We start from the raw sequence: 15,023 nt of genomic DNA, 5'->3' as shown, positions 1-15,023 counted from the left end.
TGTAAGGTATGCCTATTCTAAATACAATATTAGTATGGCTCACTTTCTGTCTCTTTAAGGGGGAGAAAGATGCTGTCTTAATCATGAGTTCAGAATAAGTCCTTCCCAGATTATGCACATTTCTAACGCACTCCGCTCTCAAGCAGTCAGAAAGTAAAGGTACAAGGTGTCACTTTTCCTGTTAATGCCGCTGTAAAAAGCCTAAATGTGTGGAATTCAAGGTTTAGTGGCATGGAGGAGCTAAAGCAATTTTTAAAAGTTTTTTTTTTTTTTTTTTTTTTTTTAATCTAAATTACATGGCTGCAGTTCTGTTCCTACAGCATCACTATGTCTTATGGAATTTAAGCTACTCTCTTTTTCTCCCATGCTCAATGGGATTATCTGAATTCCAACTGTATCCTGCTAATTCTCCCTCTTTTAAATGTGCTCCTTGACCCTCTGACCCCTCACCACACTGTATGAGGCTTCATAGTCGTGGATAGTCCTCTCATTCTTGTGAGTGAACAGAGCTGTGACCAACACTCCATGAACTAATCAATAAGGAGGCTGTTCAGGAGTGCTGTATGTGTGCCTTTAGTGCTGGACATACTATAGCTGACTGCTCTCAGCTTTGGTGGTCTGGGAATCCAGCTAAATTATGTAATACAACCCAAAGCTGCGGTATAGCTATTCAGAGCTTTACTATACGTCCACTATTTTCCCATAATGTAATTAGTGCTTAAATGGAGAAACTGAATGGAGGCCTGCATCTTGCATTCAGCAGCACCATCTGGATTTCTCTGAACACTTGAAGGGATTGTCAGCTGTGATACAACTCCTACAGCTAGCATTGTGCGAGATACTGCAGTATACGAGCTGTCTAAGTGTTGCCCCTTATCACCAGTTGGAAGTTGGCAGCAAGCAACAAAGCTTACTATAGCTGGTGCAGGTAAATATTTGTTACAGCTGTTTAACATGAAATGGTGAGAAATGTTAGTGCTTATGTAAGCTTTTCACTTTGAGGCTAAATTTGTCACTGGAAACTTTTCTCAGCAGGATTATTTCTTCCTGACATGGCACAGTTGTGATCCCTGTCTCTGCAAAATGTTTTCAGTCTTGCTGCATTGGAATCTGCGGTTCTCCAGCCAAGAGCAGAAACCCTTCACCCTTTCAGATACCCAAATTAGCAGTGGCGTGAAAACACTGTAAACTTGATCCCTTTCCTTTTAATAACAAAGGGAACGTCCTGGAATGTTGTTAAATTAATATTTACTTAAGAAAATCCAAATTGTTCTTTCTCTGTGATAAACAGTACTTTTATAAAATATGTATTATGCCCACTTGGGAGAATGAATTGGATTGTGATTCATTCTATTGTATGTGTAATTAGGTATGTGGGAGCTTTGTTCGAAGTACTGAAAACCTCTTGGTCTCATGAAAATGTCATTTCCTATTCACAATTGATCACTTAGTGTGGTATCACTGCTGTTTTTATAAATTTTGTTTGTTCAAAATATCACAAGTGATTCTAACTCTTAGATGAAAGCTTTATTATTTGTGTGAGGGTTAGGGAATGTAGCTGCTTCTGCCGTCCATTAAAATTAAAGACTCATATTAGTTCCAGATTGAAACCTGCTGTGTTAATTTTCAGCTGGTGCAGTTTGAGCAGGTTCCCCCCATGCCTTGAATATGCTGATATCTCCAAGTCCCAATGGCAAGAAGGGACTGGTGATGAAACAAAGTGATAAGTAAAATAAATACCTGTGTGGCATCCCAGGCTTGGTACTGCAGTGTTCCTGTGCGGATGTAGTCAGTGAGGTAAAATATAAACAAACTTATAATTAGCACAGGACTGGCAAAAGCCCACATAATTTTCCAATACCAGTTTGGCTTATGTCCGAGCATTAGGAGAAGGTCTTTTTCAAATCTGTTAAAAAAAAAAAAAAAAGCACGGTTTGTTCTACTATACTACCATTTCGATTTTGCATTAGTAGGTTAGATACTAGGAAAATCTTTCTACCTGTAAATGATAGTTAAGCTCCAAGGGAGGTTGTGAAATCCCCATCACTGGAGGGCTTTTAAGGGGTGGTTTGACAAATGCCTGTCAGGGATGGACTGTTTCATTGGTCCTGCCTCAGTACAGGGGCCTGGACTTGTTGACTTTTCAAGGTCCCTTCCTCTTTTAGTCCCTCATTGTATTTCTTGGCTACATTAGGAAAAGGTGTATTTTGAAAGGAAAAAGGCTTGTGAGGGATTTCTAATGCGTAGGGCCTAGAGATTAATGTGTGAATCCTGTTAAGTCCTATCTAAATATGTACAAATAATATCATGTACCTCTACAGGTGTGCTCTACAACTATAAAGGACCAAATCTGCCTGTAAGGGGGAAAAAATGCTCAGTAGGAAAAAGTGTATGTGGCTAGGCAGGATGTGAGCTGAAAGAGACCTAGCTGCAGGGAATTTGGCTCGCTAGGAGCATCTGCTAAGGTCAAAAGGTGTGTAATGTGTATTGAGCAGAAGTTAAGTGGAAAACATTGGGTCATGGTATGAGAGCTAGAGAAAAGCAGGTAGAATCATTTATAATTTTTTTAGCTTTTTTTTTTTTTTACCCAAACAACTCCACCCTAAACAAATGCAGAAAGTTTCTATATTAGTTCAAATAATGCAAGATGCTCAGTTACCTAGTGGGTAGGAGACCGATTATGGCCCTGGCCGACATGCTTAAGTAACCCATGTGGACAAAACCTATGGGAAAGTGTTTTTGGCACTGCAGTATCTCAAGATCCCTTGTGAAAATGTGGGAAATACTAAGAATAGGAGTCACATATTTGGTCCCATGTTTTGTATAATGATGTAACATACATCTATGGACTGGATGTAGTAAATATGTTTATATATTTTAATGACTTAATAGGATTTAAAAACTTTAAATTCACTGTTCAGCTAACAAGTATAAACTTAACATATCAGGGGTGTCCGTATATACCCCTGCTGGCCTCTGCCCTTATAGAACACATCTGCTTGGGCTTTGCAACAGATGAGATCACAATGCTTTTCTTTGCAGTGATGAGATTTTCTTGGCCCTGCTTGGTGCTCTTGCAAGCAGTACCAAGCATTCCTCTGCCTAGTCTGAGGAGTGCCACTGACCTGAGTGGGACTGTGCATGGGAAGGGATTGCAGTTGCAAGACCCTTAAACACCAAGATTGTTTTTACCCCTAAATGGATGAGTCTGATTAAACTGTTCCCACCCACTATTCCCAGTCAATGTGTGTGGGGCATGGGACATCACTTTGCATGGAACACCTGCCAGGTAGCACAGTGCCCAGAACTCAGGATGCGAGAGCATGAAGGAAGCTGTTTTTCCATTGGCTGGGGATAGGGTGACCAGAGAGCAAGTGTGAAAAATCGGGACAGAGGGTGGGGGATAATAGGCACCTATGTAAGAAAAACCCCAACTATCTGGACTTTCCCTATAAAATTGAGACATCCGGTCACCTTAGCTAGGGATGGGGAACTGGGTTACCCAATTGACTCTCTCTTCCCCCTCCCCTTCCTATTTAAACTCTGCCGTGGGTTAAGGTAACGAGAGCTGCTTGCTCCGTCCTGGGTGCCAGTGTTCTGAGGGCAGGGGAAGGGTTTGGGCAAAGGATGCAGCATGTGCACTAGAGCTAAGAGCAAGAATTAGGTGAGTTAGCAGGGAAGGACCGGTAAGCACAGTTTAATAGTGACCTTTGTAGGAAAACATAGGTGCAGACTAAAAGGGAAAAAGCCTGTTACCTAAACCAGTGGCTTAGGGCCAGCTTGTCCCCGGGGTGGGAAAAACCTGGGTGGGGGAAGTGGGAATGTCGGAGGCTCCCCTTGATCATGTCCATGGCATCAGTGCTTTAGTCCAGGGATGGGGTTTGTGCCTGGGATGAGTTATTTGACACCCCCCCCCCCCAAAAGCCGGCAGATGTGTGGAGACCAGGGAAGTGTGATGGGGCGCTGTGCAGCCCTACTGGCTCCTGCCATTGTGGCTCAGTCAGCTTTAAACTTCTGTGGGGAGTGATGTGGGGTCAGAGTTGCAGGGGACAGGACCAGCTCTAGGCACCAGCAAACCAAGCACGTGCTTGGGGCAGCACAACTCCAGGGGTCACTCCAGCTCTAACCCATCCCTTTCCCAGGGATGAATCCTGACCCCGGTACCCTCCCTGGGGAGGCTTGTGAGGGAACGAAAGGATGTTGCCAGGGAGGTGCCACCCCCACCTAGCTCTGTGAGTATCATTCCCTCTTGCCTGCCCAGGCTGAAAGAACAGCTCAGTCCTCAAAGCTGATGAAAGATTCTCTCCTCCCCCCCCCCCCCCCCCTCCCCCGGCAGCTGCTGTCCTGGCCTAAGTGCTTTCCCCAGTGTGTCCTGCCTGCACCATATCCCTGCAATGGCACAGATACAGCAGTAAGGGAGGAGGTTTTAAACTCTTACCTCCTTAGCCCATAGACGTAACAAACAGCGATCGTCTCCACCAGAACAATTAGCAGCAGAGAGAGGGTAGCTGCATAGTCATTGAATATGTCAAACCAATAGTTTCCAGCCTCCATGGTGAACACCAGGCCAACAATGCAGTTGATGAAACACACAATACCTGTAGGAATAAAACAGAGGTTATTTTAGCCTCATCGAAAAGGGAAATGTTACTAGGGCAGGTGTCGGAGGCTTTGCATTAAATAAAAGACGTTGGGTTTTAACCTGTTTTTAGTGGTAATTGGTAGTCTTAGGGGAACCAAGAAAATGAGCAATGTCTACATACTACAGTGATTGATGCTATATAAATACCCAGGCTAGAGCATCGATGTGGGTGAGGCCTGTGCTACGGTTGTTAAGTGTATGTCGCTTGCATTATAAAGCATTAAAGATCATTTTCCCCACATGTGAAGAATTGTTGCTTCATGTGGCACTTTCCTATATAAATTAGCAGGGAAGCCTTGAAAAAGCACAAAGAGTTGCAATCAGCATCCGGGATGTTCTCTGATGGCACTAACTGGAGGGGTTGGAGAAAGGTGAAATTAACTCAATTTCCTCTTGCCTGCTTCCCAAGTTGCATTTAATTTTAAAGGCAGTATCTTAATATTTCTGCACTCAGCACCAAATGTGAGGTGCCTTTGCATTTGCATACCTCCTTCTTGTGAAGATCTCAAAGCACTTTGCAAACGTCAATGAACTAAGATTCACAGCATCCCTGTGAAGCTGGAGGGTATTCAGAGTAGCAGCCGTGTTAGTCTGTATCCGCAAAAAGAAGAACAGGAGGACTTGTGGCACCTTAGAGACTAACAAATTTATTAGAGCATAAGCTTTCGTGGACTACAGCCCACTTCTTCGGATGCATATGCATCCGAAGAAGTGGGCTGTAGTCCACGAAAGCTTATGCTCTAATAAATTTGTTAGTCTCTAAGGTGCCACAAGTCCTCCTGTTCTTCTTTTTTTGGAGGGTATTGTGATTTTTCTTTTTATTTGACCTGATGAATAGTAAAGGTGTGGCATGACTGATGTTACGCAAAGACAGTATGAAGAAGCTAAAAAATATTTCCTTGCAAAATATTTTCTTATGACCCTGCTCATGCACTGTTATTGCTGGTTTGGTTATGAGCACAAAGCTATTGGCTAAGATTTCTTGTAAATAGCTATAGAAGAAGCATCCCTGATTATTTGTTTAATCACACATGCACCCTCCCACCTAATGGCCTTTGTTCTATGTCATAAGAACAAAAATAGTTTTGGCAGGCTATGTGAATGAAATAAGTGTGGAACTCTGTGGAACTCTGCTGGTAATGGTGGATTATTTATAGTTAAAACTATACAGGTGGTGTAATATAGGAACTAATGCAAATGTTTTGAGGTTCAAAAAATTTAGCTAGCTATTTTTTGATAGGAGTTTCTCCTCCTTTTGGTCAGAGGCAGATGTACTAAGATACTATACATTTGTGATCTGATGTAAAGATCAAAGAAGTTCCTGTAAATAGGGAGACATTGGGATGCATATGCAAACTTTTTGATGCTCACATATCATTAAATACTAATCTGACTGATCATTTGACAGGATATTTGTGTCAGAAGTCCTTGTAAATATGAAGACGTGATCTCTGCAATGTCTGTTTCTTAAAAGCAATAAAATACTCTGGGCCATGTATTCTGGAGAATAATGGTTCGTCCTAGGGAGTTTTTCTATCTTGGGTCTCACAGCAAACATAAACTGAGGCAGGCGATCTTCCCTGAGAAATGCCACCACTGATTGAAGTTTATGTTTAAATATATTCTGTGAAACCAATAGCAAAGTATCTGCATGTTGTATTACAGTACAAGAGACACACAAGTGCTTCCTGCTGAGATTTTCAAAAAATATTCACTGTGTACTTGTAACATTGTTTTGTTTTTCCTTATTCGTATCATGTTTGACTTTTTTTTTAAGCACTGTTTTGATGAATGAAAATCATGACACTAGCGTCTGCGGTTGTTGTGAAAGAACTGCATTTTGGAGGCTGGAGACCAGGCCTCACGTGACATTCCTCATGCAATTGACAGGCTGTGGGGGTGGGGCAGTCCTTACTCACTCAGAACTCCCACTGTAATCAGTCAACTCCCCTTAGGACCTGAGCCTGCAAGGGGCTGAGTACCCTTCACTTCCCTTGAAGTCAGTGGGAGTAGAGTGCACGCAGAACCTTCCAGGCTGGGGGCTTCCAAATCCCTCTTGAGTGTGTTCACTCCTTATGCAGCCTGAATTCCTAGCCGCTGTCGATCTGTTTTATTATGTGGTAGTGAACTTACCTGAGATCACCTCTTTAGATAAATGGGTGGACAGAAATTTGCTGTCTGTCAAAGGGGTGAGGATAGCTGCAGTGTTCCCCAGCATACTGCCTATGCCCAGCATCAGCAGCATAATAAAGTACAGCACTGAATACAGCTGAGAGACCTCCATGTTTTTTATTGCTTCCGAATACACTATAAATGCCAGTCCAGTGCCTTGGACAGCCTGCCAATGAGAAGAAGAGAGTAGAACCTAACCAAGCGTGGTGGTGTCAGCTCTTCAGGTAGCTACGCCCTTGCTTATTTACTGATAGAAATCAAAATCAGATTATTATACAAAAGAACTTTAACCCAAAATAACCTTTCATTAAAAGTACGTCTCCTGCCTCTTACTGAAGCTCTACTTCTACCGCTTTAAACAGTAAATGAAAACTGTAGGTAAGGTAAGTCTAAACTCTGCCACCTTTTACTCTTGTTGAGTAGTGCCTTGCTCTTCAAGGAGACCCACTGATTCCAATAAGACTACTCACCATGAATAAAGGCATCAAAATCTGGACCTTGATGATGGCAAATGGTAACTATGTGCCAGTAGCCTTGCGTAATGAACTAGTTGAGATCTTTGCTGGCCTGTTTGAATGGTGCAGAATTGGCCTCCTGCTACTACCCGGAATAATAATGGACCAATCTTGCAATCTTTACTCAGGCAAGTAGTCCTAAGTAATCAAAATGAATCATATCCTGATCTTGGTTCCTAAAGCCTGAGGAGTTCCACTGAAGTCCTTTGAATTACTTTAGATTAGCAGAATGTCACCCATTGACTTCAATGGGCCTGCTAGCATGTAGAAGAACTATTCCCCCGGGTAGTGGTGGGGCAGGAATGAAGCCGATAACAATACTTGGCACTTCTCATCTTCAAAATGATTGACAAACATTAACGTGCCTGAGTCAGCACCTCCACGAGGGTAGCTATTATCCCCCTTAGTACAGATGGGAAATGCAGGCAGAGCAGTCAAGTGACTAGATGGCTGTTATTAAAGCTGGGTTTAGAAATGCAGACCATTTCCCCTCCTAGTTCTATAAGTAATATGGCAACATCCTCTTACATCTAATCTCAGAGGGCCAGACTTATGACCTACACAAAAACCTAGCAACCTTCCCACATTCATTGCAACCCGTAACGTGCTATGTACTACTGATGGCCACACCGTTAGTGCTGGGTGGACGGACGATGTGAAAGCCCAATGTGCATGGCAATCGTGCTGGAGGAAACCTTAGTGCAGGGTTGAGCTTAGGGCTTGAGCAGTAAAGCTGGTGCTTTACTGAGCGAAGTCAATTGGCTGCCTGAGCGGAGGGGAAAGGATGATAAAAGGAGCAGCCCTGCACTTACATCACCTCCCTCCTGCCAGTTCATCTACTGGGAGGCATTTCTGGCAGACAGGGGGATGACCGTGTTTTGCTTATAGAAGGTTTGAACATTTTGGGCTGGACCCTGAAATTCTTATTTATGGGCGTTGTTCCATTGACATCAAAGGCTACTCACACAGGTAAAGTTTACAGGATTAGGTCCTAAGTCTACTGTAGCAGAGCCAGCATCCACCAAAATTAGTTGTGCCATCTTCAGAGTCCAGCGATGAGATGCCAATTAATAGGCGCTGCGTGGCTAGATCCTGGTGCACCCCAGGTTTGCAGGGAGGGAGTCCTGGGCGCATGGGAAGTTGGAATGGGAGTTTTTACTTGAATGTCTCCAAACAGTTTGACTCCTCTTCCATTTGAGGGGCGTGGGAAGGTTTTTATTTTAATGAATTCGCTTGCCCAGCCAAGGCCATCAGAAGAGGTCTGAGTGTGACTAAGTGTCACAGCTCAGAGCCCGGGCTAGTGTGTAAGCTGCATTGCCCCAGGAGGCACTGTGCCAACAGAGACCCCTCTGGGTCACAATTCCCCCCCCCTCTCTCCAGGGGATAGGTGAGTATTAATTTACAGCTGGCTTATTATGCTAGAAGCAAATGATGGCAGCCAGCAGCTGCAGAATATATATATAATATATATAGAGAGAATATAAATGTTCCATCTAAAGTTACTCAGTAGAAGCATCTTTACCTAAAGGCTACAATCACCTGGGCCTGCTAAGCGGCCTAAGCAAGGAAGGAGTCGCTTAGGTTGCCTAAGCTAAGTGTAACATCTACCATCACATTAAACATACTCAGGACCTCCTCATCAGTACAAGAGCTAATAGAGTTCGTGTTCTTTCTCTTCCTTAGACCCGACCATCAATATAAGTTTCCACTTCTGACTGAGGGAAAAGGAAACAAAGGAAAAAAGAACCAAGGCTGGTGCACAAAGGAGCAAGTTACCGTGTCTAGTTCAGCTTCCAAACTGCAGTTTTTAATCTGTGGCAATAATTCTGCATACTGGTTTGGATAAGTAGACGTTAGGTAATTTTTCATACTGTCGAGATTGTCTGCAGTTAAAGCTCCTTCTTCCAGGTCGAAAACGTTTGTCAACAGCAGTATTACCCTGTAAAGCCAAGATAATTTAGTTTCTTTCTACTAAAGCTAGAAGAAATGTTTCAGTGGCAGAATTTGGATGCAGCTTCTTTTAAGTGGAGGAGTGCACTCTAGAATACCACAGAGGGACAGGCAGGAGAGCGCTTGCTATACTTCAGTAAAGTATGCTGAAAAGAGGCTAAATGTGAAACTACACTTGTGAACGGGGAAGAAGGAAAACTGGGATAAAAGATATGCTTTGGCTTAACCAGAAGTTATTGGCTTGATGCAGGAATCACTGGGTAAAATTCTATGCCCTATGTTAAACAGGTCAGACTAGATTATCATAATGGTTCCTTCTGGCCTTAAAATCTATGCAGCTATATGAAAATTAATTTTCTTATTTTATTCTTCTCAGTTCCATTTGCAATTATTGCTGTGAGTGGATGGTCCCAAATTCTGGCTCAGATCCTCAGTTCATGTAAACTGGCATAGCTCCACTGAAATCAGTGGTATTACGGTATTTACATCAGCTGAAAATCTGTCCCTCTGTCTCTTTTCCTTTGTGCCTCTTTTAATATGATGACCACATGGCATCAATTACTTTCTGACAAAGGAGATGCTTGGAATATTAGCCTGTCCTCTGCTGTGATTAGTGCAATGGGTTAGTGTTGCGTAAATCTAACAAAAATATAATAAGCAACAGCGGGTCCTGTGGCACCTTTAAGACTAACAGAAGTATTGGGAGCATAAGCTTTCATGGGTAAGAACCTCACTTCTTCAGATGCATCTGAAGAAGTGAGGTTCTTACCCACGAAAGCTTATGCTCCCAATACTTCTGTTAGTCTTAAAGGTGCCACAGGACCCGCTGTTGCTTTTTACAGATTCAGACTAACACGGCTACCCATCTGATACTTAAAAATATAATAGTAGTCCAGTCACTGAGACTTTGTATACGTGTGAGAATATGGCTTTAGGATCAGATCCTGCAGTGTGTTGAGCATCTTCTGTGAAGTGCTGAACTCCTTCACATCTCTCTGTAGTCAATAGGAGTTGATGCTTTGTAGTTCCCAGCAGGGAGAACTCAGCACCATGCAGGATCATCCAGCTGGTGGAACATATCTTAGTACCTTGGACAGAGATTCAGGCTGATACGGGGGTTGGCTCACATGGCACATCATGTCTGGGAGCTGTCCGATAGGATACTGGAACAAAGCCACTTGATTATGATCGTGGTCCAGACGTGACCATGAAAATGACTTTTGTATCAAATAGACACCTAGGGTTGCACTCTTCCAAGGACTCGGGGACACAGTTCTGAGATCAAATGCATAGCGTATTTCATGCTCTTTACTCCTGTTACATCTCTCAGCAGTACTTCCGCCAGAAGGCTTGACACACATGTGAGAACCAAATTTATCTCCTTTCCGCACAGACCTGTTGTTATGTCACTGTGCATACCTGCAAATGATTGACATCATGAAAAAAGAAAAGGATTTCTGCTTGTTCAGTCTTTTCACCAGTATTTTCTACCGCCAGACTGAAGGTGGCATGTCAGAGCATGATACTTATTTATACAAGTCAAAAGGAAGCAGAGAACTTAATGCATGTTGGAGAGCAGATAATTCTGAAGAAGCAGATTCTAAGTCCTCTTGAGGATTTAGGTGAAGATTAAGGTCTGTGTTTCCAGCCAGGCCAGGCACAGCATGTATCTGTAAATCTCGTGTCTAAGAGTTTGCGTGGCTGTACATCTTGTGTTCATTTTTTGTGATCACAGGATGACCCATGAGTATAGATTAGAGCACCTGCACCTCTGTCTACTTCAACGGAGCCTGCAATCTCATACCCAGATTTGTGCCCACAACTGAAAGGTGGGTAAAACTATTGATTGGACATACGTTTTGAGGTTGCAAATTGTATCTGCAAAAAGGATGTCTGCAAAATTTGGCCCTCGGTATTTGCGCTTTCCAAAATTCTTGTTTGTTTGCTATTTTGATAATCGGTTTGGATAATTCCTGGGATGATGTACCATGAGAGCCCTTGACACTGGAGAGTCTGTGGAATTTCCAGCTATTGTACAAAGCTTTTTCAAGCAGTGATAGTTGTACTGTGCCTTTGTGTCATATGGAGACTGTTGGGATTTTCCTTCTCATGCTTACTCTTTTATAATGGGGTGGGGGGACAAGCCATAGGGTTCCTTTGAATGATTTTCATTTCTCAAAAGTAAGCCTTTTATTGAGAACTCCTGTTTTCATTTTTGATGGGGGGGGGGAGGGGAGAAGGGCTGGGAAATGTCTCTTTCTGAACAATTTTTTCTATCTCCTTCCTCTGAAGGATCAGGAGATGGCCCAAGCTGGAGACAGGACATTGGGCAGGGAGGGCTGCGCTCTGAGGTGACACTGAACATTCTCTCTCTCAGGTGCTTGGCTGGCTGGTTCTGGCTCACATGCTCAGGGTCTAACTGATCGCCATATGTGGGGTCAGGAAGGAATTTCCCCCTAGATACAATTGGGCCTTGTGTTGTTTTTTTTTATTTGTTTGTTTTTTGCCTTCTTCTGCAGTGTGTGGTGTGGGTCATTTGCCAGCATTATCTGGGTATATCTCATTTAATAATTTCCCTGCCATTGCATCAGCCTTGGGCACTGGTGCACCGCACTCCCTCCTGTTCTTTGCCTGTGGCTCATAATAATCTAGTTTCCTGTGGGTTGTAATACTTTGATCTCATTTCAGTTGTTGGGTCAGTGTGCAGATGCTGAGTGGGTAGCCTGGGGTATACTAGAGGTCAGACTAGATGTTCTAGTGGTCCCTTCTGGCCTGGGACTCGCTGACTCTATCAGACTTTTCTCCAGTTGTGAGTGTGCTTTAACAGGAGCAGCAGCAAAGAAGCTCTTTCATGCTTTCTAAAAAGTGTCTGCTGTCCATTCCTTTCCTGGCGTCATGCCTGCCTACAGTTACCTTAAAGGTGGGCTTTACTGGTAAAGCAGTCAGTAGGAATCCAGCCACTGTCTGTTTAATGGAATAGACTTCAGACACCACTCATCAGAGGTAGAAAGCTCTGTAGCCATCTTCACTATCATGCTGAGGCAGTGACCTGGGCACAACATAGTTAAACTTGGCAGTGTAGGCAGGACCTAACTCGGTCCCTCGCCTAAGTCCTTGGACTTCCGAGATTAACCTTGTGACAGGACATAGGTGCATGCCTTTTCCAGGGCAATTGAAAAGAGTGTTGTAACTGGTTCAGGGAACAATGTTCTGTAACCTGCTCAACCCTCCGGCTTATAGCTGCAATGTAGGTGGGTCTTTAAACTCATTTGTCAGCAATGGTACCTTCAAAACTTGCAGGCAATAGTAACCTGAACTCTGATAATCAGTACTAGTCATAAAAAAAACAGTGCACTCTGAATTCTAATCTCAGATTTTATCTAATCTAATCTCTCTTGCATATTTATCAGCTCTGTTCAAGTGGCAGTCAAGGAGCTATGCTGCACAGTTGCTATTTGTGTATATATGTAATCTCTTTTCTTATGTGTAACATCCTATGTCATGTCTCGGAGGAAAAATAAGTTAAAACTCCAGTCTCTTACTTGCTTAGACAGTTTTCATAGTTGAAAGTCGCCTTAAAGCCATAGATAGAGAAAGTCACAATACTGGCAAATATTGACGTGCTGCTGTTTATCAAAGAGATGATAATGGCATGTCTCTCGCAGTTGTTGTTTGGCTCGTTGTAGCTGGCAAACGCTATCAGGCTTCCGAAACCAAGACCAAGTGAGAAAAAGATCTGGGTAGCTGCATTAATCCAGGTTTTAGGATTTGCTAATTGCTCTAGCTGTAAAACAAGAGAGTGAGCAATGGCTGATGAAAATAAAAGTGGACTTCAGACTGTTTATCTATGGTATGTCTAAGGCTCTCATCATTGTAGTATCTAGACATAGAGGAGAGATAATCTCATTTATTAGGGACCTGATTCTGCTTGAGACCTTATATTCGCACAGCACCTATTAAAGGCAGTGTGAGTCTTACACATAGAAGCAGTGCAGGACTAGGCTGTGTGCGTGTGTTTCTCCAGTGGGTGAATAAAATGGTTTTGTTATGTGCAGGGATAAATTCTCTGCTGCTGTAGATGAGCAAAATTTCACTGAAGTAACTGGAACTGCACCCATCTACGCTAGCAAAGAAACGTCTAATGATCTCCTTTGACATCTTTGGACTGAAATGTATCTTAGGCCATATTCACCTGTGGTGTAACTCTGTTGAATTCAGCGATGAATTTGGTCTGATATTGTTATTCAGTATATAAATAATACAACACAGCTCACGTTTGATAGGACACTTCTTTTCCTGGGTGAGGAAGCGAATAACTCATTGGTGATATAGTGGTGTATCCTCAAGAGTCTAGATACATACAATATCAGACCTAACTTACTATTGTCAAAATATAATCTCAATAAAAATAAGTTACTATTTTTGTATGAAATTATACAGTTATAATAAAGTTTTGTTAAAAATTCAGTGTATATTTTCGGTACCTTTGGTGTAAACATGTACATCAGCCCATTCACAGCTCCATGTAGTGTTAGTCCTCTAATTAAGTATATGATGAGGACCAAATATGGCAAAGAAGCTGTTACGTAGACAACCTGCGCAAAAGAAAAGGTAAATTAATTAAAGCGTTAATCTGCACTGGCATCTGTTACTGTTTTGCAAGAACTGTACGGGTATAGGAAGAAGGAAAAAGTCAAATAATGTCTATAGTTACATTATCAAGATAAAATTGGAAAAGGTTATCAATCCTCATACTACAGAGTTTACAATGATTAGCAGTGAGGGACGGGGAGAGACAATGAGGGGGGTATATCAGAAAGAAATTTCCTTCCTGGAATAGGATTGCATTCTTAGGTACACTGTAGGCATGCATATCTCCATTTGCAGACAATGTCGCAGTCTATATATTGACCATTGTACTAATCTGGTATGGCAAATCCTGTATTTTTGTTTGTTCTGAATGAAATATTCATAATATCACATTTGCTGCCTTTTACTGATCCTTAAATGAGCACTTTCAGGTCAAATTAGGCCCAAAATTTAGGTATTACAAAAACAAATCTAAGACTAATGGCAATATTTCCATTATTTTCTTTTTTAAATCACAAAGGAAATGCTTTATTGTAATAAGAAGAATTAATAAACATTCCTCTGCAGTGTTTGCGATCCAAACTTTAAAGCATTTTGCTAGGGTAAAATTGACTGGCAACTGACTATAAACTGTGAAACTAATGAGTCAATTTTCATTGTCCAGTCTAAGAAAAATCCAAAAAATAACAACATAAATGGTAACAAGCAAATTCAAATTTTAAACTTACTTTAAGATTTGCAAATAACATCTTATATTATTATCTAGGCCAGGAAATGATTGGGACCTGATCTGCAGCCCACTCAATACAATGCACCTTGGAACAGGCCTGTGATTTTGAACCAGATATTAATTTCCTTGAAATACAAACCCCAAAAAGGGACAATCCAATGGATTCCCCTTTGAACGTATTCTTATGGTGAGTCCAAAAATTTATATGTAAACCCTGATAAACATGGAATGAAGCATTTTCATCATATTATCCCAAGTTAATTTTAGTGCAATTAAACTAAAATCAGTTCTGATTATGAAACAGAAACCAGCCTCCTGGAGCTTCCAAAGATTTGAGTAAATTCTCAGACGGTGAAAATTCCTGAAAGGGCTCTCTGGAGCTCTCACTATCTGTTTGTACCTCAGCTAGCCCGATGGAGCCCCA

The 15,023-nt window shown here is 42.2% G+C and overlaps 1 protein-coding gene across 1 annotated transcript in view; it reads right to left on the bottom strand.

Moving 5' to 3' along the window:
• The window catches only part of SLC6A20 (solute carrier family 6 member 20), a 38,100-nt gene that overhangs the window by 3,669 nt on the left and 19,408 nt on the right, over positions 1 to 15,023 (bottom strand). The window contains exons 5-10 of the mRNA XM_065587100.1: positions 13,764 to 13,874; positions 12,822 to 13,063; positions 9,106 to 9,268; positions 6,776 to 6,980; positions 4,439 to 4,598; positions 1,741 to 1,906 (exon numbers count right to left, since the gene is read on the bottom strand). Coding sequence (XP_065443172.1) covers positions 1,741 to 1,906; positions 4,439 to 4,598; positions 6,776 to 6,980; positions 9,106 to 9,268; positions 12,822 to 13,063; positions 13,764 to 13,874 — 1,047 coding nt within the window. The remainder of the gene's footprint in view (positions 1 to 1,740; positions 1,907 to 4,438; positions 4,599 to 6,775; positions 6,981 to 9,105; positions 9,269 to 12,821; positions 13,064 to 13,763; positions 13,875 to 15,023) is intronic.

The sequence above is a fragment of the Chrysemys picta genome, chromosome 2, assembly GCF_011386835.1.
Source record: "Chrysemys picta bellii isolate R12L10 chromosome 2, ASM1138683v2, whole genome shotgun sequence".
NCBI classification, from domain to species: domain Eukaryota; kingdom Metazoa; phylum Chordata; order Testudines; family Emydidae; genus Chrysemys; species Chrysemys picta.
The sequence above is the reverse complement of the archived record's forward strand: the minus strand, read 5'-3'. Positions and strand labels throughout refer to the sequence as shown.